This window comes from Neodiprion pinetum, chromosome 7 (assembly GCF_021155775.2).
Source record: "Neodiprion pinetum isolate iyNeoPine1 chromosome 7, iyNeoPine1.2, whole genome shotgun sequence".
NCBI lineage: Eukaryota > Metazoa > Arthropoda > Insecta > Hymenoptera > Diprionidae > Neodiprion > Neodiprion pinetum.
In genome coordinates this window covers 22,339,567-22,364,228 of record NC_060238.1, presented here as the reverse complement: position 1 = coordinate 22,364,228, position 24,662 = coordinate 22,339,567, and the positions used below count along the sequence as shown (strand labels likewise).

General features: G+C 41.5%; 3 protein-coding genes and 1 long non-coding RNA gene across 9 annotated transcripts; 1 reads left to right on the top strand and 3 right to left on the bottom strand.

Annotated features, from left to right (window-relative positions):
- Positions 1-4,654: 4,654 nt before the first annotated feature.
- LOC124222652 (transient receptor potential channel pyrexia) lies at positions 4,655-14,315 on the bottom strand. Of its 4 annotated transcripts, none has more exons than XR_006884059.1 (2): positions 13,118-14,315; positions 4,655-5,170 (listed from the first exon to the last, which is right to left on the bottom strand). XR_006884059.1 is itself a non-coding variant. In XM_046633852.2 (2 exons), the coding sequence occupies exon 2, from the start codon at positions 9,647-9,649 to the stop codon at positions 6,641-6,643; it is 3,009 nt and encodes a 1,002-aa protein (XP_046489808.1). In that variant the 5' UTR covers positions 9,650-9,696; positions 13,118-13,300; the 3' UTR covers positions 6,245-6,640. The 4 variants fall into 4 exon arrangements, 3 of the variants coding, with proteins under 3 accessions (XP_046489808.1, XP_046489810.1, XP_046489809.1); XM_046633852.2 differs by lacking the exon at positions 4,655-5,170 and adding an exon at positions 6,245-9,696 and having other exon boundaries at positions 13,118-13,300; XM_046633854.2 differs by lacking the exons at positions 4,655-5,170; positions 13,118-14,315 and adding exons at positions 6,245-9,696; positions 12,069-12,131.
- A 402-nt stretch (positions 14,316-14,717) lies between these two features.
- Polr2M (RNA polymerase II subunit M) lies at positions 14,718-16,073 on the top strand. The gene is made up of 4 exons (XM_046633855.2): positions 14,718-14,949; positions 15,022-15,277; positions 15,354-15,722; positions 15,801-16,073. The coding sequence occupies exons 1-4, from the start codon at positions 14,798-14,800 to the stop codon at positions 16,011-16,013; spliced, it is 990 nt and encodes a 329-aa protein (XP_046489811.1). The 5' UTR covers positions 14,718-14,797; the 3' UTR covers positions 16,014-16,073.
- Positions 16,074-16,228: 155 nt separating this feature from the next.
- RpL13A (ribosomal protein L13A) lies at positions 16,229-18,782 on the bottom strand. Its single transcript, XM_046633856.2, has 6 exons — positions 18,674-18,782; positions 18,035-18,165; positions 17,729-17,838; positions 16,933-17,078; positions 16,609-16,731; positions 16,229-16,361 (listed from the first exon to the last, which is right to left on the bottom strand). The coding sequence occupies exons 1-6, from the start codon at positions 18,692-18,694 to the stop codon at positions 16,278-16,280; spliced, it is 615 nt and encodes a 204-aa protein (XP_046489812.1). The 5' UTR covers positions 18,695-18,782; the 3' UTR covers positions 16,229-16,277.
- Positions 18,783-19,869: 1,087 nt separating this feature from the next.
- Positions 19,870-22,537, bottom strand: LOC124222657 (uncharacterized). Of its 3 annotated transcripts, XR_006884062.2 has the most exons (5): positions 22,459-22,537; positions 21,578-21,617; positions 21,327-21,505; positions 21,125-21,233; positions 19,870-20,562 (listed from the first exon to the last, which is right to left on the bottom strand). It is a non-coding gene; the product is annotated as an uncharacterized lncRNA (long non-coding RNA). The 3 variants fall into 3 exon arrangements; XR_006884063.2 differs by lacking the exon at positions 22,459-22,537 and having other exon boundaries at positions 21,578-22,013; XR_006884060.2 differs by lacking the exon at positions 22,459-22,537 and having other exon boundaries at positions 21,327-22,013.
- Between the last annotated feature and the right edge of the window lie 2,125 nt (positions 22,538-24,662).

Below are 24,662 nucleotides of genomic sequence, written 5' to 3'. Positions count from 1 at the left end.
GAGGTCCAATTAGTCAGGTAAGAGTCATACGAAACGAATCTGAGACCTACAATTTTTGGTCGAAAAATGAAGAAAAAGTAAGGCTAACCCCTTTGCATTTTTTGCGAAAATTTTCGCGATTTTGAAAAGTGCTGGAATAAATCAATCGTGGCACGATTCCGACGTAATTTTGCAAAAGAAATCGATTGGGCGCAGTCCCAATACGCTGCGATCAATGCATCAAAAGTTACAGCAAAAAAACGAGAACCCGTGTTTTCGACATTTTTCAGCAGGTGCATTTTCCTTCGTAATTTCTCTCCTGTTGATCCCACGCTCTTTTCGCTGCGTTTTCTGAGTTCCTGGAGGTCCAATTAGTCAGGTAAGAGTCATACGAAACGAATCTGAGACCTACAATTTTTGGTCGAAAAATGAAGAAAAAGTAAGGCTAACCCCTTTGCATTTTTCGCGAAAATTTTCGCGATTCTGAAAAGTGCTGGAATAAATCAATTGTGGCACGATTCCGACGTAATTTTGCAAAAGAAATCGATTGGGCGCAGTCCCAATACGCTGCGATCAATGCATCAAAAGTTACAGCCAAAAAACGAGAACCCGTGTTTTCGACATTTTTCAGCAGGTGCATTTTCCTTCGTAATTTCTCTCCTGTTGATCCCACGCTCTTTTAGCTGCGTTTTCTGAGTTCCTGGAGGTCCAATTAGTCAGGTAAGAGTCATACGAAACGAATCTGAGACCTAAAATTTTTGGTCGAAAAATGAAGAAAAAGTAAGGCTAACCCCTCTGCATTTTTTGCGAGAATATTCGCGATTTTGAAAAGTGCTGGAATAAATCAATTGTGGCACGATTCCGACGTAATTTTGCAAAAGAAATCGATTGGGCGCAGTCCCAATACGCTGCGATCAATGCATCAAAAGTTACAGCCAAAAAACGAGAACCCGTATTTTCGACATTTTTCAGCAGGTGCATTTTCCTCCGTAATTTCTCTCCTGTTGATCCCACGCTCTTTTCGCTGCGTTTTCTGAGTTCCTGGAGGTCCAATTAGTCAGGTAAGAGTCATACGAAACGAATCTGAGACCTAAAATTTTTGGTCGAAAAATGAAGAAAAAGTAAGGCTAACCCCTTTGCATTCTTTGCGAAAATTTTCGCGATTTTGAAAAGTGCTGGAATAAATCAATTGTGGCACGATTCCGACGTAATTTTGCAAAAGAAATCGATTGGGCGCAGTCCCAATACGCTGCGATCAATGCATCAAAAGGTACAGCCAAAAAACGAGAACCCGTGTTTTCGACATTTTTCAGCAGGTGCATTTTTCTTCGTAATTTCTCTCCTGTTGATCCCACGCTCTTTTCGCTGCGTTTTCCGAGTTCCTGGAGGTCCAATTAGTCAGGTAAGAGTCATACGAAACGAATCGGAGACCTAAAATTTTTGGTCGAAAAATGAAGAAAAAGTAAGGCTAACCCCTTTGCATTTTTTGCGAAAATTTTCGCGATTTTGAAAAGTGCTGGAATAAATCAATTGTGGCACGATTCCGACGTAATTTTGCAAAAGAAATCGATTGGGCGCAGTCCCAATACGCTGCGATCAATGCATCAAAAGTTATAGCCAAAAAACGAGAACCCGTGTTTTCGACATTTTTCAGCAGGTGCATTCTCTTTCGTAATTTCTCTCCTGTTGATCCCACGCTCTTTTCGCTGCGTTTTCTGAGTTCCTGAAGGTCCAATTAGTCAGGTAAGAGTCATACGAAACGAATCTGAGACCTAAAATTTTTGGTCGAAAAATGAAGAAAAAGTCAGGCTAACAACTTTGCATTTTTTGCGAAAATTTTCGCGATTTTGAAAAGTGCTGGAATAAATCAATTGTGGCACGATTCCGACGTAATTTTGCAAAAGAAATCGATTGGGCGCAGTCCCAATACGCTGCGATCAATGCATCAAAAGTTACAGCCAAAAAACGAGAACACGTGTTTTCGACATTTTTCAGCAGGTGCATTTTCCTTCGTTATTTCTCTCCTGTTGATCCCACGCTCTTTTCGCTGCGTTTTCTGAGTTCCTGGAGGTCCAATTAGTCAGGTAAGAGTCATACGAAACGAATCTGAGACCTAAAATTTTTGGTCGAAAAATGAAGAAAAAGTAAGGCTAACCCCTTTGCATTTTTTGCGAAAATTTTCGCGATTTTGAAAAGTGCTGGAATAAATCAATTGTGGCACGATTCCGACGTAATTTTGCAAAAGAAATCGATTGGGCGCAGTCCCAATACGCTGCGATCAATGCATCAAAAGTTACAGCCAAAAAACGAGAACCCGTGTTTTCGACATTTTTCAGCAGGTGCATTTTCCTTCGTAATTTCTCTCCTGTTGATCCCACGCTCTTTTCGCTGCGTTTTCTGAGTTCCTGGAGGTCCAATTAGTCAGGTAAGAGTCATACGAAACGAATCTGAGACCTAAAATTTCTGGTCGAGAAATGACGAAAAAGTAAGGCTAACCCTTTTTGCATTTTTTGCGAAAATTTTCGCGATTTTGAAAAGTGCTGGAATAAATCAATCGTGGCACGATTCCGACGTAATTTTGCAAAAGAAATCGATTGGGCGCAGTCCCAATACGCTGCGATCAATGCATCAAAAGTTACAGCCAAAAAACGAGAACCCGTGTTTCCGACATTTTTCAGCAGGTGCATTTTCCTTCGTAATTTCTCTCCTGTTGATCCCACGCTCTTTTCGCTACGTTTTCTGAGTTCCTGGAGGTCCAATTAGTCAGGTAAGAGTCATACGAAACGAATCTGAGACCTAAAATTTTTGGTCGAAAAATGAAGAAAAAGTAAGGCTAACCCCTTTGCATTTTTTGCGAAAATTTTCGCGATTTTGAAAAGTGCTGGAATAAATCAATTGTGGCACGATTCCGACGTAATTTTGCAAAAGAAATCGATTGGGCGCAGTCCCAATACGCTGCGATCAATGCATCAAAAGTTACAGCCCAAAAACGAGAACCCGTGTTTTCGACATTTTTCAGCAGGTGCATTTTCCTTCGTAATTTCTCTCCTGTTGATCCCACGCTCTTTTCGCTGCGTTTTCTGAGTTCCTGAAGGTCCAATTAGTCAGGTAAGAGTCATACGAAACGAATCTGAGACCTAAAATTTTTGGTCGAAAAATGAAGAAAAAGCAAGGCTAACAACTTTGCATTTTTTGCGAAAATTTTCGCGATTTTCAAAAGTGCTGGAATAAATCAATTGTGGCACGATTCCGACGTAATTTTGCAAAAGAAATCGATTGGGCGCAGTCCCAATACGCTGCGATCAATGCATCAAAAGTTACAGCCAAAAAACGAGAACCCGTGTTTTCGACATTTTTCAGCAGGTGCATTTTCCTTTGTAATTTCTCTCCTGTTGATCCCACGCTCTTTTCGCTGCGTTTTCTGAGTTCCTGGAGGTCCAATTAGTCAGGTAAGAGTCATACGAAACGAATCTGAGACCTAAAATTTTTGGTCGAAAAATGAAGAAAAAGTAAGGCTAACCCCTTTGCATTTTTTGCGAAAATTTTCGCGATTTTGAAAAGTGCTGGAATAAATCAATTGTGGCACGATTCCGACGTAATTTTGCAAAAGAAATCGATTGGGCGCAGTCCCAATACGCTGCGATCAATGCATCAAAAGTTACAGCCAAAAAACGAGAACCCGTGTTTTCGACATTTTTCAGCAGGTGCATTTCCCTTCGTAATTTCTCTCCTGTTGATCCCACGCTCTTTTCGCTGCGTTTTCTGAGTTCCTGGAGGTCCAATTAGTCAGGTAAGAGTCATACGAAACGAATCTGAGACCTAAAATTTTTGGTCGAAAAATGAAGAAAAAGTAAGGCTAACCCCTTTGCATTTTTTGCGAAAATTTTCGCGATTTTGAAAAGTGCTGGAATAAATCAATTGTGGCACGATTCCGACGTAATTTTGCAAAAGAAATCGATTGGGCGCAGTCCCAATACGCTGCGATCAATGCATCAAAAGTTACAGCCAAAAAACGAGAACCCGTGTTTTCGACATTTTTCAGCAGGTGCATTTTCCTTCGTAATTTCTCTCCTGTTGATCCCACGCTCTTTTCGCTGCGTTTTCTGAGTTCCTGGAGGTCCAATTAGTCAGGCGAGAGTCATACGAAACGAATCTGAGACCTAAAATCTTTGGGCGAAAAATGAAGAAAAAGTAAGGCTAACCCCTTTGCATTTTTTGCGAAAATTTTCGCGATTTTGAAAAGTGCTGGAATAAATCAATTGTGGCACGATTCCGACGTAATTTTGCAAAAGAAATCGATTGGACGCAGTCCCAATACGCTGCGATCAATGCATCAAAAGTTACAGCCAAAAAACGAGAACCCGTGTTTTCGACATTTTTCAGCAGGTGCATTTTCCTTCGTCATTTCTCTCCTGTTGATCCCATGCTCTTCTCGCTGCGTTTTCTGAGTTCCTGGAGGTCTAATTAGTCAGGCAAGTGTCATACAAATTGAACTTGAGACCAAGCATTCTCACTTTGACGTCATTTTGCGAGAAAAATCTATCGAGCACACTTACAACGGACTGCGAACAGTGGTTCGGAAGTCTCAGCCAAAAATTCTGAAAATCATCCCCGGATCTACGCTTGAAGGGGAAGGAAAATGACAAATTCATAACCGCAAAAGTTTGTGATTTTATTTAATCTCAGTGTATGACAGTAATATGGCTGAATTTGAGTACAAGTTTTTGTATGTCATGTCAGTGTATAGTATATTCAAAAGTTACCAGACCGTACTGAATTAAAAAACTAAGAGAATTTGCCTCAAAATGAATGCAATATACATTACTTCGAGGAGAATACGACAAATATTGAATGAGATACTTGTTCTCTCAGTTTCCTAATATAATTTGTTTTATTTTTCACACAGTTGTAATGCATCTCCGCAGTATACAACATTTTTGCTAATTCACTGTCACTTCTTTATGTCACTTGTATCAAAATTATTAATAGTCGAATTTTCCTGTATATACTTCGTAGTTTGTCAGCTGCTGATCCTACGCCAGCTCAAACACCCGTTTTGCAAGATAAGGCAGTTTCTTCGCTGCTCGCTGTTTGCTTTCTACGTCTTTCACTTCTTTCTGAGGGTCCAAATCGTCTAGAAAGGGTCGTACAATTGATTTTGCGACATCAAGCTTTTCTTTTTCAACATCACCTGAAAAGCAAGGTTAACCCGATTAATCCTAGTCTTAGTTTTCAGTTTCTCATTCATTCTCGTACAACTTACACTTATGTAAAATATAGTAGTAGCTTTGCTTTTTTCTTATTATATTCCTGAATATTGAAATGGAAATATTCTAGAAATATTTCATATATAACATGTCACCCCTTTCGAGTTTTACTGAAAATTTCCACAATATCCATTTTCGAATAATTCTTCTGATGCTGGTCCAGTTCTTTTTCTGTCTTCTTGAATCTCCACGAGACCGATTAGTCTAGAGAGGGTTGTACAACCATCATTTTTGCCACAAGAACTGCTCGCGTACAGTTTAGAGGCGCTGCGAGGAACTTAAAAAACTGACAACTCGCAAAGTCGAAATACCTTTGTATTACTTTGCAAGGGTACGTCGAAGGGATCCCAATAAGACAAATTTTTCGCTCTGAAAATTTCAGTGAAAACAGACTCACCCTGCTAGATTTTTTCGTTTAAAATAAGGCTGACTTCGAAAATTTCCAGAATTTATTCACTAAGAATATTCAATTTCATATATCGATGTGGTTTCGTAAAAAAAAATCGACTACACGCAGTTCAAGGACTTTGCAGCCAACGGATTAAAACATCAATCCGAAAAATGTAAAAATTTGGTCATAATAATCAATATATCCGTCCTTCAACACGTCTTTCACGATATTTTGAGCATTTTATGATCGCGAATAAGATACTGCAATAAGAGAATGGACGGATCAGTTCTTTGATTGCATAATTTATTAAAAGGAGTTTGGCAATGTTAGCTAAAAGTTACAGCCGAAGAAAGGAGAAATTTCGTCTTATCCCTGCGAATGTTCATTCTATCATACTCTTTTGTTGATTCAGGAGTTTATGAAGTCTACGAGTCAGGCAGATAAGTTCAGTGCACATCGAGTCTGATACAAAAATTTTACCGCTTCAAATTCCCGACAGTTCTAAACATTATTAAGCCAACATTTCGTTTCGTTTGTCACGTGACGAAGTATATCTGTACGCGTTTAAATATCGCCAGGTACGAATTACAAAAGAAATAACACAATGTATGATAAAAGTGCTTCCATTCCGTGCTTTAATCTGTTTCAACAAAAATACATGCCTATTTACAATATTTGTTGAACAACATTACTTAAGTACCTGAAATTTGAGTATAAATGGCTCATCTCAGTCAATTGCGATTCTTTTAGCTACATCAAGTTCATTGTAAAATCATCAAATAAATTCACGACATTGGTTTTTATCTTAGCTCAGTCAAACCAATCAGTTACGAATCACAATACGTAATACAAACATCCTACGCAGACGGAGTTGTTAAATACGATACAGATAATATTTTCTAATATTAGTATTACATGGAAAGTAAAGTATTTTCAGCACACTGTTATCAGTCACTGGAAAGTTGACCTCACATGACGTAATTATAAAAAATATATCACCAAGTCAGCGATCTGAACTTTTCACGTTTTCTGAACCGTTTCTCGAATCCATCGCCAAGGCGACTACCAAATCTTGAATGAGCTTCTGATTTTGGTCACATATTTTTTTGAGCTCACAAATTTCCTCCCTCAATTGACTTATGTCACCGCCCGAAGATCTTTGAATCGTTTCCGGCTGACTAGACGCCCTGACGACCGCGTCGTCCTCGTCATCTTCGATGTGAACATCGCGTCTCAGCGTTGATTCGCCATCGCTTTTTACGTAAGTGTAAGTAGTACTGCAACTCGCCCTGCTGCGAAGAGTTCCGCCAATCGGTGTGGACTTCCGGTCCCTAGCTATCCTGTAAGCGGAGGCAAGGACGTCGGGCGGAAGTCTCTTCTCCCTGGGATTGAGAGGCCGAACAGTAAGAACGACCCTGAGGGATGGAGGTAGAACGAAGGCCGTCCACTTGAGCATTCTGATGAGTCGCCGAGGCAGAAGACCGAGGAAAAGTGCGGTCTCGACCTCGCAGATGAGCTTCGTCTGTCTGACGAGTTTGGCAAGGCCGGCCGTCTTCTGGAGGCCCTTGATGTCGTGTACGGCGATACCGACTAGCAGATTCATCAGGACGATCGTGACGAAGAGGAGAAAGAGCAGAAAGCAGAGCTGAGCCGAAACCTGTAAAAGGACCCAAGACGACCCGTTGGACTTAGCCATGGTCTCAAGGCCGTCATTCCCAGGAAAGAACAGGCTCTCGAAGTCAACCTCGCCCGTCATCATCACAAGTACCTTGATCAGCCCGGTGTGGGGACGGCTGAACGCTTTCGATTGAGGAAACATAACGCAGAAGCTGGCGGTGAAGCCGATCAGCAGACAAGCATAGGCCATGAGAAGCTTTATGACTTGGGCCTGAATGCTGGTGAACATGGCGACGTAGGCACCGAACATCGGGAGTTGTCCGATCATCAGCATAAGGTTCGTCCACCCGCAGAGAACGGCGTAGGCACCAATGTGGTTCTGCCAGCTGTAGGTTCTTCCAGTGAATATGAACGAGCTGGCGAACACGCTGATGACGACACACCACTCGACGAGATTATCGACCTGGGTGAAGAACTGCCGGACAGAGACGAAGGTCGAAATCCCTGCTACCTTCCGCAGCACTTCCAGCACCGTGAGTATCGTTAACGCGTACCACGCGATCTCCATGACGACCGGATGATGGTACAATATCTCGTTGATGATACTCGTTGTCGTGTTGTTACCGGGCTGTCGGCCCTCGTCGAACACCCCCCGACTCTCGTTGTAGTAGTTATGAGCAAGCGCAGTCATCACCCAGGCGGTAACGACGAGGACGTAGAGGAGGTAGAAGAGCAGCCTGCCCACGTAGTACTTCCTGATCTTCTGCCACTTAAGGTGAAGGAACGACTGGCAGAGCGGGTGTTCGAGGACCTCCTTGTACCCCTCGGTGATGAAGGTGGCCAGGTAGCCGATCTCGCTCTGCCTACCGTGCTGCAGGAGCGGATGAAAGTCAAGCCTTAGTTCGACCTCACCGGTGGCCGAGCCGTGCTGACGTAGTGCGATTGAGCTGTCGAGTTTCTCCTTGAAGACATTGAGGGAGGTCGGTGTCTTTCTGAGTATTATGGAGAGCGCGGTGGTTCCACCCTTGGTCTTGGCGCTGAGGTCAGCGCCGTTGAGTATCAGGATGTCGACGCACTGGGACAGCTCGTTAATGGCGGCAACATGGAGGGGTGTGTATCCGTATTTGTCGGCCTTGTTAACGTCCGCCTTCCAGGCGACGAGGAACTCCGAAACGTCGAAGGCAAGGGTGGATCTTCCCAGTGCGACGTGGAGCGGAGTGCGTCCGTCGTTGTCCTCGTCGTTGGGGTTGCTGCCGCCTTTCTTGAGCAGGACCTTGACGCCCTCCAGCGAGTGCGCCCTTGCCGCCAGATGAAGCGCTGTCTGAGCGCGATGGTTCTTCAGGGTGGGATCGGCCCCGTGGTCCAGAAGAATTTCGAGATTCTCGGCGCAGCCTGCCTCGGCCGCGAGGTGTAGGGCCGTATCACCCTTCCTGGTGGTCACATCGACTTGGCAGCCGGCCTGGAGAAGTGCAGCGAGACATCCAGGGTGGTCGCGATCAGTGACGTAGTGGATGGGCGCGAGGCCCGCACAGTCGAGGGTGTTGAGGTCGGGATTTCCAGGAGCAACGAGCCGCAGGACCTCGAGTGCGTTGCTCCTGGCCGCGCAGTGGAGAACGGTGTCATCGCCGGTGGGTACGACCTGGGCCACACCCTCGTCCAGGAAGAACTTCGCCACGTCGTAGGAGTTTCCAAAAGCCGCGTACTGGAAGGGAGTGTACATTTTTCGGGAGTTAACGCGGGCCCCGTTTTTTATCAGAAACTTAACACCCTTCAGGGAGTTACTGAACGCGCAGAGATGCAGGGCCGTCAATCCCTGCTCCGCTTCGGCGTGGTTCACGTCGACTTCGGCTTCCAAAAATTTTGGGAGGAGCTCGTCGCGGCCAAGGAAGCTTGCGTAGAGGAAGAGCGCCTCGGCTTCCACCGACTTGCAACTCTCAAGGACGCGTCCGATGCTCTGGTCGGTTATTCGGCCCAACTCGACGTCCTCGAAGAGCTGCAAACGCCCCCCGACACCCCTCATGTGCTCGGTAAGGATGCCCTTGACGGTCTCCCTGCAGACCGTTATCACGTAGTTAGACTCCTCCGTAAAGGAGCTTTCGCTCAAGCACATCGAGTAACAGTGCGGCTCTTCGACCGGTGGCGGTGTTCCAAAATCCATGCAGTGTTCCTCCGGTAACCATCCGTCCTCTACGGTCGCCTCCTGTTTCACCAGCGAAGAACGATCGTGACCTCCTCCTATCCAACGCGTCAGTAACAGTGACGTCGCTGTTCTCCGGTTCAGCTTTTTCGGCGTCGGTGACGCCACCGCTTGTAAACTCGAGGTTCTTTCCAACTGCACCCGCTTCTTTGGGGGCGGCAGGCTTGGCACTCCCGGTTGCTTCTCTCCGGCGCCCATTTTTCTCGTTTCAGCAGATTATCTACATGCTGCCGGGAATCTCGGACCTGAAAATCGACGTACACGGATATTAGATAAGGAAATTTGCGACCATCGCAGAATTGTTATACGATAATTGGCGTTAAAGATATCGATGCAGTACACTGTAAAATACTAGTTATAATCGCATCGACAGCGCAAAAACGCTCCACGCGTACATTAGAAACTATAAATATAAATACCAAATCGTATCATACAGAAAAGTAACGAAACTAGTCTACACAAATTTCGTTTCCTCCCAAAGTGCACTTTAATCGGAATGGGGGTATTTTTTTTCTTGAAATCGGTTGATTTATTTACAAATGGATTGATTCAATAACGCTGAGGACTCTGTGAAATAATTATGTTGAAAATGTTACTTGGTACTTTGAGGATATTGTTAGAGTTTGAAAATATATTTTACCTTATAATATTAGAGACTGGGCACTCGAATATTTGTGTCTGTAAAATAGGTGTTGTTCTTCCGAAGGATTTATGTGCACTGACTTCTCACAACTTGCTCGGGGAGGACTTTGAACGTTGACGGAAATGGGCAAGGGCAAAGAAGTGTGGTGTAGATAATTTTAGTTAATTCAATTGGCCGAAGAGGTTACTCATGGAAAGGAGTGGGAAGGCTCGAGAGGTCATTAGTTGGAAAATAGTGGTAAAAAGATTAGACATATCTCAAGGTTAAACTCTACCCGACCCTTCCATACCTGGGCGACCAATTAGTAGATCCGATTTTAGAAGCGGTTCCCTTCTTGGTATAATTACAATAGATGCAATATATCGCAGAATACTGCTGAACGGTTATATTGCAGAATTTGAATAGTTAATGAGGTATACCGGTTAAGCTACATGACGATTAACGATGTTCGAAAAGGTCGACTTATGGTGTACGAATATGCGTCCTTAATAGGTTAAAATTGAATGCTACCTGAGAACAGATCTAAAATGCGCCGCTTTCCCCGACCTATAATGCGATGCGATTCCAGATATAAGTTAAAAAAAAAAAAGAAAAAAATAACTCGAGACCGTGGGTATGAATCATAATCGCAGGGTTTACCATTCTAGACTAAAATGTATACCATACAGATCGTACAACTGACTGTTATTAAATTCATACAACAAAACTTGAATTGATTTCAATTGCTGTTAAACCGTCGATTGAAATTTGTAGTCTACGTCCAATCAGTGAATCCAATTTAATTGACAACAGTTCTTTTCAATCTGAATTTCAAAGCTACCGGTCAACAGCATCAGAAAGGCCGGTATGAGTTGAATTTCACAAACTGCGATGAAACCGACGACCAGGGCGTTCGGATTAGAAACAAAAAACCTGCAGTGAAATTTTCTGAAAGATGTTTCAATCTGTTGGTAATTCGTAGCTGAATTAAAAGTCAATATTTCGAATGACGGTCAATGCACTAAGACGAGTTTCGGAAGGATGCGGCTCTGATTCATGTTGCCTCGATTATCCTTATCGTTGTTTTGAAAGAAATCGCATTCCAGTACTTTCCCATTCAAAAGTTACTCACTTCGGTTCCTCTGACCTTTGAATACTCAAATGATTCACTGTTCGTGTCGGAAAAGCCAATTTATCACGACATTTGCTTGGATCCCAAACCTTACCGTCAGCCAAGTTATGCGCACATGAAATCATAATTAATGGACAAAAGAGGACACCTGTATTGTATGTACAGAAAAATGATAGTTTACGAAAAAAATTGGTATTCATAAAATATGATTAAATTACGTAAGGCTCAAAATATGCACAAATTTATTCCTGGTGCTTTGCTATATTCGAGTTCTGCTAATTCGACCGTAAATTAAAATCGTATAATAAAGTTCATCGGGTATTCCAAAATTCCAATCGCCCACGTGAGAGATTCTCTACGCGGTTTTTTTTTTTTTTTAACCGCTGACGCGTGTCTTAAGAACTTATCTGGCGTAGCAAGGCATAAAATTCGGCAATCGAATCATCGTCTATCAAATGCAAATCTCGACAGACGTTTGTATTTTACCTACGAACCGAAATACAGTGGTTAAGTCAATAAAGTTGTCCGTGTTAGAGCCCATGTTTCCGCGAATAGTGATTGGATATTTCCTGTACATCATAAAAATCCTGTTTAGCCCCAAATTCAGAATCATTCGCGCTATTATAGATAATGTATGAATTATGGCGTTACACCCGTTCACAGCATCGCATATTTGACGAGATATTTTCAAATCTCTGTTGTTTCAACTGCATGGAAAATTACTGTGCGAAATCCTTATTAATCATATTCAAATTAAATGCGCAATAACTGTAGGTTGAATATTTGAAGTATAAACGCAGTTTGCAAGAATATGATAAATGAATGCACAAACCCAAAAAAAAAAAAATAAAAAAAAAACTAACCACAAGACAGTGCCGCTAATAAGTTGATCCTCAAGATGCTTATTATTACATTGATCTTATTCCAAGAAGTGAAACTCGCCTGTGACATTAGCTCAATGTCTATACACAGCAGGCTTCGTAATTCTTGCTAATTTTTCCTCTTCTCTTTCAACCCATACGCCAATGGATTGATCAATGCAAACTGACGGCTGTCACTGACATATTTTCACATTGTTTTTTTTTTTTTTGGAAAATCATTGAAATTCAATAAAACCACCAGAATTTTAAACATCCGAAAAATGTGTTCCGTTTCTGACTTTCGTGACTTTTTCTGCATGAAAGATTATCGGGAATCATGAGTAAAACAATTAATTGTTGTGTTAATACCGGATCTTGGTTATTCAGCTACGCACCACGCGGAAAAACGTTCTTCCAACCACTTGACGTCAGCGAATAATTCAGAGAAGAAAATCGAATGGCATCATTTCTCATAACGTGACGTGTGTTTAAATTACAATTTCTTGCAATGAATACGAAATAAACACATTGCGAGACCGTGTGTACGTAAATTTAAGCATATTGTTGACATGTCCGAAAGACCGAAACCGTTTCATCTCTAGGCCACATCTCCTATTATTCGTTTATATAGGTCTGTAAACTCTACGGAAATAAAAGACTACACTAAGGTTTGTCCACGGCCAGCATAATAAATCAGCATGGGACTGATTTGGCTCGAGGTCTGACTTAAACTAACGGGTTCCTCTGAACCATTCATAAATAATAGCTGAAACGTTCGCTATATACACTGTCCCACTCCGACTCATTCGACCCGATCTTTTGACCCGAAAGAAAAACCGAGCCCATAACAACATCGCAATACGTGTATACAGTGTATATGTATATTGTTTGCAAATTGGAACAAACATGGAGAATCCTGTCGCGTCATACACGTTTAGCACTATAGTTAGAAACTGTAATTTTTACCGGATACCGCGGACGATTTATCCTGATTTATCATTTAATCCAACCGTTTATAACGGGCACTGATAATTAGCTTGCCGCGTACTTACCGTATGAAAATTATTGCTGGGTGGAACACGATCGTTGTAACAGCTGACACGAAAACGATTGTGCGATCGTGTAGATCGTGGAAACCAGTCGCCGGCATGACCACCACTCCGCTTCTCTGCATAACCAACCGTCCACATGATACGAGAGTAGGTGGACGAACACGGTACGCTGGTAATAGTGAACAAAAATTTGACGTAAACTGTATTCCGCAACAGTCTGATCATGAATGAATGCAGGGAATTTCCACTGACGGTACGTAACGAGATTTGTTACGTTATTTTGTAATGGATGCAGAGGATAAAAACCGGAAATTTGTTGCCCACTGACTGCGAATAGTTTCTATGTGTACAAGGATGATTGTCGAGCTGTATTTTCCTTTCTAATATAACTGCGAACACCAGAGCGGTAGAGGATAACGCGATAAGTAATTTCGATTCGTTGCTCAGTCAAGGGTCTGAGAAAATTCTTTACACGTTACGGTTAACAAATGGAATTCACGGTCATTAACGTGCCTGTGATTTATGCAATTTAGCTGTATTATACAGCGAAACAATTCGCGTTCGTATTTGTTAGTCGTGTGTGATATTTATCCGTCTATGCGGTATAGATATACGTAAAAGACTGACTACCTTGGATTAGGTGGTGTTTAGATGTTTTAACTTATTGCACGTGTTCGTTTAAGGAATGAACAATTATCATTCCTGAATTATACCACGAGGATCGTAGAAACCGGTCTTTCTAGGAAATCAAAGAATAGTTTTATATTCCCGTCACATTGCTTTCATATATACAGAATTCTTCTTATAGCCTGACATTTTTTCAAATCAAGACAATCTTTACAAACCTAACAAACTTTTATAGTATTTATAAATTCTCCTTGTAATAGGACTTCGTGATTTTATTTATACGAAAGTTTTCATCCTTGTTAACACGAGCTTTGAAAACTGAAACTTACGCATACTTTGATCACACAAAAACTAGCTTTTTTTCTCGGATCAGGTTTAACGAATGTTATTTCTGCTTATAGTATTCAATTTTATTCGATTATAAGCCTTAGATAGCCATAAGGTTTGATATAAGATATACACATACGTACCGTCTGCCTTAGATCGTTCATCAACTGCAGTCGCAGTCCGTTAGATTTCAAGTTGAGAATCTCCCTTGAAAAGAGGATTTGATCTGGGTTACTGCAATTTAAGTACAAAGATTGAATACTGTCCAAAATTCAAATGAGCATTAAACCCACCTGAAAAGAGAAGCATATAAGCTATTTTGTTACAGCACTCGGTCATTGTGTAGTCGACGTTACGAACACTTCGTTCAACTTATTTTTGAATTTGTAATACAATAATTCAAGATTACTGCTAATTGTGTTTCTTCGCTTCTCTGATTTTTATTTTTATTTTTTTGCTCATCATCGTTATAAATATTCTTATCGATTTTCATTCGAGTTAAAATAGCAATTTTGATAACTGAATTAATTCGCGACAAAACGCGTTTGCCCCTAACCACCAAAAACCGTTTATACACGAACGTGATTTGGGTAACCTGCAATCAAAGAGTCGCTGCTTCCTTTGCTGCGATCACGCAAATCCTAATATAACCTCAAAAATCGCGTCAAACGTTGCAATTGACGTTTAACGTCAGAAGAGAGAGGTAAGCCACAAGCACAGTACGAGATGTACCATGAAAAAGTAGTAGCGAAAGTTCCGGGCGCAATTTTGCCGCCTTCGATGCGAGAGAATCAAGGTTACATCGATGATCTCTCCTCGAAGCAAATATTCGAATTGGAGGAGCTCTTGGAGCGGCAAAACAAGCTGCTGAGAAACGAGTACGTGTTGCGCGAAGCGCGAGGTTTCTGTCACAGGAAAAATCCCTAACCTCGGCGTTATTTCTGTTTCAGAAAGTTCGTGGCGAAACTGCCGGACAAGGGCGCGAAGATAATAAATTTTCGGGATAAAATACAGCGAGAATTAAAGTCCAAGAATGATATTGAGAGGGCGGGTGATCTCTTCTCGAGGCTCAACATCGCCTCCGAAGGCAAGGCAAAGATGAACGAACTCGAATGGACTGGAAAATACACCGAGGATCGAGGAACTGTAAAGGTCGTCCAGCTGGACAGCGACGACGAAGACGATCCCCTGAAGATACTCGCCCAGGTTTGATTAGAGATATTACCCTGTTCGCATCGCCCTTTCGTGTCGATTCTTATGAGTAAAAAGATCAAATTTACAGCCCACAGGGAGCGGCACGCACAAGAAAAAGGTGGTGCATCTGCCGCCTGAGGAGAGTCTGATTACACCGGAAGACTTTAAGGAGATTGAAACTTTCGATGACTCAGTCAGTCTTGAGCACGTTAAATATATTCTGGGAGTAGTCGAAAGGCCCAGAGTTAAGGGTGAAAAGGAAAAGCACGAATCGTTTAAACCGTACAAAACAACCAGAAGCAACGTTCACGATCCTTCAAACGAACTCAAAAGGCGAAAGCATCCGCACTGGGAAGTTACCGCCGCTACTCCACCCCCTTCGATTCATGGAACGGTCAAGGAAGTGAACATAACAGAATCTCTAAACTTGCAGAAGAAACAGGCTGAAAAATTCCAGGTTGAGAATCGGTGGATTTTAATTTGATTTCTTTTTAATAGCCTTCTTGATTCTAATTCCTGAATACTTTCTATGCAGGAAATTCAAACACAAAACGCAATCATGAAACTCGCTGAACAATTTACTTCGCAAATTGGCGATTCGGCGCCGCGTATGGTGGGAAATCATCGTTCAACGATCTCGAACGGCAGCTCCTCAGATTCCGAGGGCAATGATGAAGAAAACGAAGCGCGCGATGATGACGACGATGACGACAAGGCCGGAACTGTTACTTACATGATCGAAAATTAGCCATTTAATTGTGATGTATCAATTTTGTAGAAATAAATGAATGAATATATTTTTGCAAAATTTCCCGTCGGTTCATTTATTCTCCGTGTTGGTAAATTAAATTTTTAGCTAAAAACGTCAAGAAATTTAAAGAATTTTCAATTTAGTTACTCGTGAAAAATTCTATGATAATTTTGTAAAATTAAAGGCATGAACACGATTAATTTACAGTATGATTTTGTTTTAGACAAAACTTTATTGTGTCTTTATTATATAATGCAGCAATTAGTTGTATCCAAAGCTGTTGATGATCTTAGTATAGGGTGCCGTGCTCTTAACAACAGCTTCTCCAGCTTGTTTCGTAAGTTTCTGTAAACAGCAGTAAAAACACAGGCGATTGAAGATATGAAATGAAATATCGATGTAGTACTTTATCGTGGAAAAATACAGGAACATTAATCTCAGCTATAAATTTTCACCACTGTTGCGGAATTATTCACCCCTCAGTCGCAAATTACAATTACATAACGTAACGGAATGCTCATTTGTACGGCACTAAGCAGAAGTTCCCTGTGGTACGAATGAAGAAAAAAAAATACATAAATCATATACAAACCTTAAGCTTATCCCTCTTCTGCACTTCAAGGATGGATCTGACACGCCTCTTGTTCTCCAGGGTGCGTACAACAGCCTTGTACTTCCATCCAACCTCGTGGGAAAGTCGACCGACATGGCAGTACTGAAAGAGAAATGACAACATTTTTATGTCAAGTTGCAGCACTTGGCGATGATTCAAGTTCACTTGTCACCAAAACTCAGCAAAGATTGTCAACAAACGTGGATCACTCCATTTTCAGTCGCAAATTACCATACCATCATTGTATGTAATGTCGATATATCGTTGAAAAATGAACAAACAGAAGTATAAGATAAATTTCACCTTTCTGCCAGGCTTCAAGCACATGACTCGCATCGCTCCTGGAACGACAAGGCGTTTCCTGCGATCATAAGGCGGTGGGCAACCCTCGTAAACCTTTAATCTCCTAAGAGCGTCCTTGCCCCTCTGGGTTTTGTGTGGTACCATTCCTTGAGAAATCCAAGTAAAAAAAAAATTTTCCTTTAATTCCGCGAAGAGCGATTACTTTGTAAGTAAATAACAGATATGAGTATCTCATTAAAAACACTTGGTTTCATAACACTATCAAATAATGTAGGTAAGAAGTTGGATAATCATTGGAAGCGATGACATTTAAGCGAATAGTTTCGCAGTTTACAAATCTACATATTTTTCAGAGATTGAAGTTACTAATGTTAAGGTAACACAAGAGAAAAATAACTATTTTGTAACTTTGAAGTTACTAGCGTAAAGTTGTGTTTGCAAAATATCAATAAGTTAATGCCATGGTACAGATCGCTAAATTTTAGACAGTTTGGAATTTTTCAGAAAAAGTATAGTTAAAGTGTTGCAACATCATATATTTTCGCACGAACCAGACGCAATTCCAAACAATCGTGCTTTATCCCAAATGAATCCGACGATTAATTGGCTCCGATGAAATCAGAGGAAAAATATTACCAGTGATCAAACTACTCGCGACATACATAAATAAAAAATCGAAGAATCATTCGAGAAATAACAACCGTCAGGATATTAACAATTCACGGTAAAAACTTTAGAATGAATGCAAGACTTTCACTCTTTGTAGAAAAAAATTTAAAAAAAAAAAACAACATACCACGCACGGTCTTCCAGAGGATTTTGCTCGGGGCACGGAAGTGGAAAGGCCCACGCGCCGGGTTAACGTTACACCTCTTGCGGAGGAAAGACATGAACTTCAATTTGTTCCTGTAACAGAAAGAAGATGACGCTTTGCATTAGACAAAAATCCAAATAACGGTGCGCATTGTCCGATGGAGGTTTGGGAGATCATTGCGTATCGTAGTTTCATATCACATCAAATAATGTAGGTAAGAACATTGTTAATCATGTGGATTGTTCACCACTTTTTTTTATCTAATCGACAAAGAGACAAGTTACGTACCTGAAAAAGTTTCCGGATATATTGAGCTGCTCGCTCCGAACAACGATGACTTTGTTGCCCTGCAGAATTGTTTTGGCGATGATAGCGGCCAAGCGGCCGAGAAGATGGCCACGGCCATCTATCAGTATTGGCTGTAAGAAAAAAAATTGTAAAGAAAGATTACTTGAAAGTCAGTTTTCGACTGAAGGTGGGCGAAGTTAGAGGCAGAAATTTCACAACGGTTCGCGGCTATCGGGCGAGAAGACAGAATCAGTTATCAACGATTCGATATTGAGGCGCACGTGTTAAGCGTCATTGTCAATTTTATGGTTAGAAAGAATTTTCAGTCGGTTCGATCAGCCGATTCGACCGAAAGGCACGGAACGAAGAGGAAAAATAACCCGAAACACATTCGCACAAATGTGACGATCCAGCGCGACTCGAGAACGCGAAATATGCGCAGGTTAAAAACAGCAACACGTGTAAACCACAGCCGTAAACGAAGTGACCAGCCGTACATTTTGTCGGAGTAAAAAGATCTCCGCGGAGACTGAACGCCGTTCACTTGGCTTTTCAGTGTCGCGGCTATGTTTTTCGCACGATTATTAACCCTCGGGATCCCCGTTTCGCATTTATAACCGGTAATTTTACTCTACAAACCTTTTCACTGAAGCCAGTCATTTTGTTACCCGACCGGAAAAGGGTCTACAGAAGTGAAAGGAAGTCAGAGCGGCCGGAAACGGCCATTAAAACGCGGCGCTGTCGGCGCAGATGCGTTCAGCTATCGGCTAATGTTCTGTGGCTGCGTTCAGATCGAATTTCAATTCAAATTCTGTCGCAAGTGGCCGTGAGGATTTTATTTTACCCGTTAATTGTGCCGTTTCTTTGACTCGCAAAGACGATGATTATTTGACGAAACTACTTATAGGTCATTATCCAAAATTCGGGGTACATCTTATCGATCGATATTGGTCCCATCGTCCATGATTGGAGAAAGTGTGTAGAGTCTGCGAATCGCGAACAGCGAAACGATTATTATCGATCGGTAAAATGTATGCCCAATTGCCGCAATGCAGGCGTTTTTCGTTGCATGTCCCCTGAATTGCATAGATGCAGGCAAATTAAACTTGCGTTGCATTGTTTATCGGACATTTCCACGAGATAAAATCCAGCATACACGAAAATAAGGTACTCGGTCGATGTTTTTAATGGAAAACTGCAGCAATTATCGCGTCGTGCTCAGCTACAAAGATAGCAATTAATACTTGTAGGTAGGTGAAAGCTGCGTTCGAAAATCGCTCACCAAATATTCACTGCACTGTTATGTCAATAATTTGAATAGAGAGATGAAAATATCGAAACACATTACAACAAGACCTGCCATACCGACACAACATAGCGTCGAGAATCGATCGATGCTGCCACTGTGCGACTCGAGGCCAAAGGCTCGATTCTTGACTCCTTTTTAATTCAAAAGAGAACCAGCGCATAAACAGCGAGCCTTTTCGCTTATGTATATCGCCTGCTGCGATCATACCGCACTCACACATATTACTATAAGAGTTATTATATTATATCATCGGAAACAGGAAGCACTGATAATTGAAACTGGGGCGTCGACAAGGAGAGGATAGACACTACGGTACTTATTACAAAGTAGCTGAAAGGATATCGTTATACATACGTCTGTAAAATATGTATACATAATAACATCGTGATGAATATAATGTACATAAATACACCGTTACACGCATATCATAAGCAGCTCGAAAAAAATAACGTGTATTACACTACGCTGTTTGCGGGCGCTGTTCTCGTTCAAGAGAACGACACGCCCAAACGATGCAAAAGTGTCTGTTAAGTTAAATTATTATTCACAGCGAAATATTTGCATTGTTAAGTAACGACGATACTGCCGCAACGGTTATTAACATACGAAGTACATTCTCATCGACGCGACGTTCGGTTCTTTTCTTACAGATTCCCAGTGCAGTTGATCGTTACGTAAATACTAATAATAATTAAAAAATAATTTAATTATCTACTTATATCCATAATCTGTGCAATTCATAGAATATGATAAATTAGTCGTCGTCTAAATCGACTATTATAATCATCATCCTCGCGTCACATACGATTTTACCTCGCTTGCAGAGCAGCGACTATTTATTTGTATAACGCGTTATGCATATCGATGCAGCTTGCCAATATAACCGAACCCGATGCACGCCCCTGCAGTAAACGATTTCTGTAAACCGCATTGCGAGTCTGAAACATCTGCACCCTAAACCAACCTTGGCACGTGGCTAATTCTTCCTGAAGGCTGCTCATCCACCAGGCCATCAGGCTCATCTGCACCCTCGCCCCAAAAGCATCGGCATTCCTGATCGCCATCCTCTTCCGGTTCCTTTTTCAAAGCCCAGAAAGCGCCAGATGTTCGACGATCATTCTCAGGGTCGAACGCTCTCCTATGTTATGTTTCTTCGACCCGCCACAAGCATCGTTTATTTTGAGGAGCAACAAGACGCGGACGCTTCTTCATTTTTCCCCTATTACAATAAGAGAGATTTTTAGTTCCGGTTGCCGCTCAGTCTGTAACTATTTTCATTTTATACCAAAATCGAAAAATCTAGTTCCAGGTAGAAAATGAAAATTAGTTTTCTAGCTGTTACGGAAAGTCTAGTTTCCGTTACTATTCTTTCTCATTACGATCACTGTTGCTATATTTTCTTGCAACTGTTGCGAAAATTTAATGCTTGTGCAACGATAAATTGACGTTAAAGCCTTATTTGACTAAAAAAGTAGAAACTGAATTTGCGTTGCAATAACCAAAAAAGGATCGATAATAGCTCGTTTTTCGTAACTCCAACAATATTCAAACAGTTTTTCAAACGATTCCTGTTTTACTGAATTTTTCTAGTTACCGTAATAAATGAAATTTTTCTCAGTGCAATCAACGCAATTACAAATCTAGCAAAAGTCCATCCGCGTCGTGTGTGTTTAAAAATAAATCTCGTACCACTTTTCGCAATTCTATTAACGACTGACTGAGTCATCCTCGCAAACTTGTACAATTGTTCCGTTAAACAAGCTCTCAAATATTATATGTACCTATAATAATCATCCGTTGTACAGAGTCCGAGGAATGGAGATCGTGAATCCACTACGCCACTAACGGAATTCGCTTGCACAGCTGGATACAAGAATTTACAGAGAGACTCTAGAGGCGTGGAGTGAAACGATGAGAATTATTATCACGGTAAAGTATATCGAGATTTTTTATTTTTTTTTATTTTTTTTAACAAAGGTTTACCATTCACTCGGCGAGAATAACGAACCGACGCCGCTGCAGAGACGCTTCTTGAACACCCTGTACATTCGTCTACAGGATGTGCATCGGCATTAACAATCAGCTCAGCCATAGTGAGGCACCCACGTGACTTACACGGTTCGACTTGAATTCTTAAGCCAGTTTCCCGCGGATGAAATCACCTGCCGAAAACGTGAAAAGGCGAGTCAGGAAAAAGAAAAAATGTGCACCGCGTGGCTCAATGATTCATTTACCAGCTAAAGTCCCCTCTTTACGGTGTATTGTAGAAGAAATCTGCAAATTTTTTCCATTACTTTCAAAAACCAAAATTGTCTTCACCCGTGGTGTACGAATCAGTGGCATACTTCAACTTCCACAAGTAACGTAAGAATTTGAAGATACGTTAAATTTCTTCAGGATTATCGTACACGCTCCAAGGAATAATCGTATATACACATACGCGTACGGTACGGCGAATATTCCTTATTGAATTACAGGCATAATGTCATAGCTGTTGGAGAATATTTGTCGTCGAATAAGTAACACGCGATAACAATAACAGTGTGAGAACGAAGAGACGCGCATACTTGTTCTCGGTTCATTATAATACGTTACAAGAGGCGAGTGTAACGGCAAAGCCGTAGCTTTATATAGTCAGCTTTCTGCGGCACAACGACCGACGATATTGTAGCTTCGTAGCTTCGATGCCTGTACAGAGGATCTCTCTCGACCTTGAGACCGCTTCTTCGCGAAATGCTGCGAAACCGTGCCTCTCAACCGGCTCGTTTGTACATCGTGCAAATTCGTACTCTTTGTAAGACCGAGTGCTGGTAATATCGCAGAAATAAACTATACACTGCCCCGAATGATATTCGTTATTTATTAGAAATTTTAAATAGAATATTTGGAAGATAGAAAAAAAATTGGAGGATAGTTTCCAGGACTATTTAAAGACAAGCAAAATGTCAGGGATATTTCCACGATGACCATTGAGGCGAAAGAAAATTTGATCAACGAACTAAACGAACTTCGGTGTCCCGTCTGCTCGATCCTTCCAAATTCTGACTCATATTGACGAGTAGTCCTGCGCTTGATTATCCTTCGGGTAGATATACGTGTAAGCTTAAACTCACACCTTTCGGATGCTCGCTCCGAGGGTCCGGTTGACACGTGTCCCCCTTTTTTCTCCTCTCTTCGAACGGGGTCGTCGAGTTCGTCCTGCAGGCAGCGAATATACCAGATTTTAAAACGAGTTTTACCTCCTTTCGAAAGGAGAGGAGGAAGAAGAAGAAGAGGAAGAAGAAGAAGAAGAAGAGGAGGAAGGAGGAAAGGAAGTGGAAGAAGAAGCAGAGGCTTGTACAGGCCTCGACCAAAGTCCGGGCTTTGGGTACGAGGCACACTGAGAAAAATTTCATTTGTTACAGTGACTAGAAAAATTCGGTAAAACAGGTATCGTTAAAAAAACTGTTTGAATATTGTCGGAATTACGAAAGACGAGCTACGCCTAACCATTTTGCGCTATCGTCGATCCTTTTTTGGTAATTGAAACGCAAAATCAGTTTCTGAGGTTTACTCTACACTTTTAGCTAAACAAGGCTTTAACGTCAATTTATCGTTGCACGAGCGTTAAATTTTCGCAACAGTTGCAAGAAAATCTAGCAACAGTGATCGTAATGAGAAAAAACAGTAACGGATACTAGACTTTCAGGTACCAGATAGAAAACTAATTTTCATTTTCTACCTAGACACTATGTTTTGTCGATTTTGGTAAATAATGAAAATAGTTGCAGACCGAGCGGTAAACGGAAATAAAAATTTCTCTCGGTGCAGAGTCGTTACCAAACGGGGGTTCTATGACCCATTTATGCCCCCTCCCTCTTTCTCTCTCTCTCTCTCTCTCTCTCTCTCTCACTCTCTCTCTCTTTCTCTACCTCGGTTTTACTCGTACGTAACCACCTACGTGCATATACCGCACATTCTTTCTCTCCTCGCGTTATCGAGTAACGAACAACGAGCTGTTGCTGCTGCTGCTATGCAGCATTTGGACCTCGAGAAACCTGGTGTAACAACCCCGTCCTTGTCCCGACGGTCAAGTGGAATGTCAATCCCGCGATTAGAGTATTATACGCAGGAAACTTGACACGCGTAGCTCGGCCTGCGTGCACGCCTTTTAGTTTAGTTATATATTATGAAAAATATATCCATTCAGCGGGAATTTACTATATGTATATACATGTATATGCGCAGGAATTTACTATACATACATATATATATATATATATACACATATATGCGTGGCTAAACAAACAAGTCCATGTGTATATTGCTTATTCGCCCTCGATCTGCACGTTTCCGCCGCGTATAAGCTACTTATCACGTATTATTATTGATACGATGTATGTACGGAGGTACATGAAATTTTCATGCTACATTGGACTGAACATTCTCTTCGTTAAAACCTTACCCTAACATGATGGAAGTAACGTTAGGATTTCACGGTCTGCAGGAATATAGTCGCGATACAAAACTACGATAATTTAATCGCATCCGCAACATCTATACATATATAGACGGTTATATACTGAGAGAAATTTTTTGAAATATGCAATTCACCGACGGGTGACGAGAAGTCAGCCTATAATTGAGCGATAACCCGTTCGCATTATTATCGTTTTAAATAGTTTCGCGAATTTCGCTGAAATCAGTCTACAACGTTATAAATTAGCCAAGTAATTGAAAATGCGACGATTTTTCATTTATATTTACGTACGTAACCACATTTTTCGCGACAAGAGGTCAAAGCTCGTGAGTAATTCCGTATTTTAATGACGATGAGTATACACGATCGAATGAACGAAAACTTTGTGAACTTTTGAAAAGCGCGCAACGAATCGCGACGTTGAATTTTTCAAGCATAATATCGTCTCGACGTTCGCATGCCTATATTAAGACATATTGCAGACTTTTCTGCTGGAATGAAAACAGTTTCTCAATACCATCCACGTACAAGGCTAAATATACGATATTTCCAACGTAACGAGACGTGCTCCGCGTACGGAATCATAACGCGATGGTAAATTTATTCGACGAACAGACGTGAATTCGGGAAGTGAAACCAGTTTCGCGTGAAAATAATTATCCCCCTCGTTAAATCGTCCAAACGTACGATTTAAATTTGGATTTAAAATAACGATAAAACGAAGATCTAGGCTACGTTTCACGTTTGCGCGACCTTTGAATCGTGCACGATATATCTACAGGAAAATTAAACAGCGTTAATCCTTAGCGTTGAATTCGTATTTTGACAGTTACGTTCGCGGCAAGGACCGCCGGCACTCC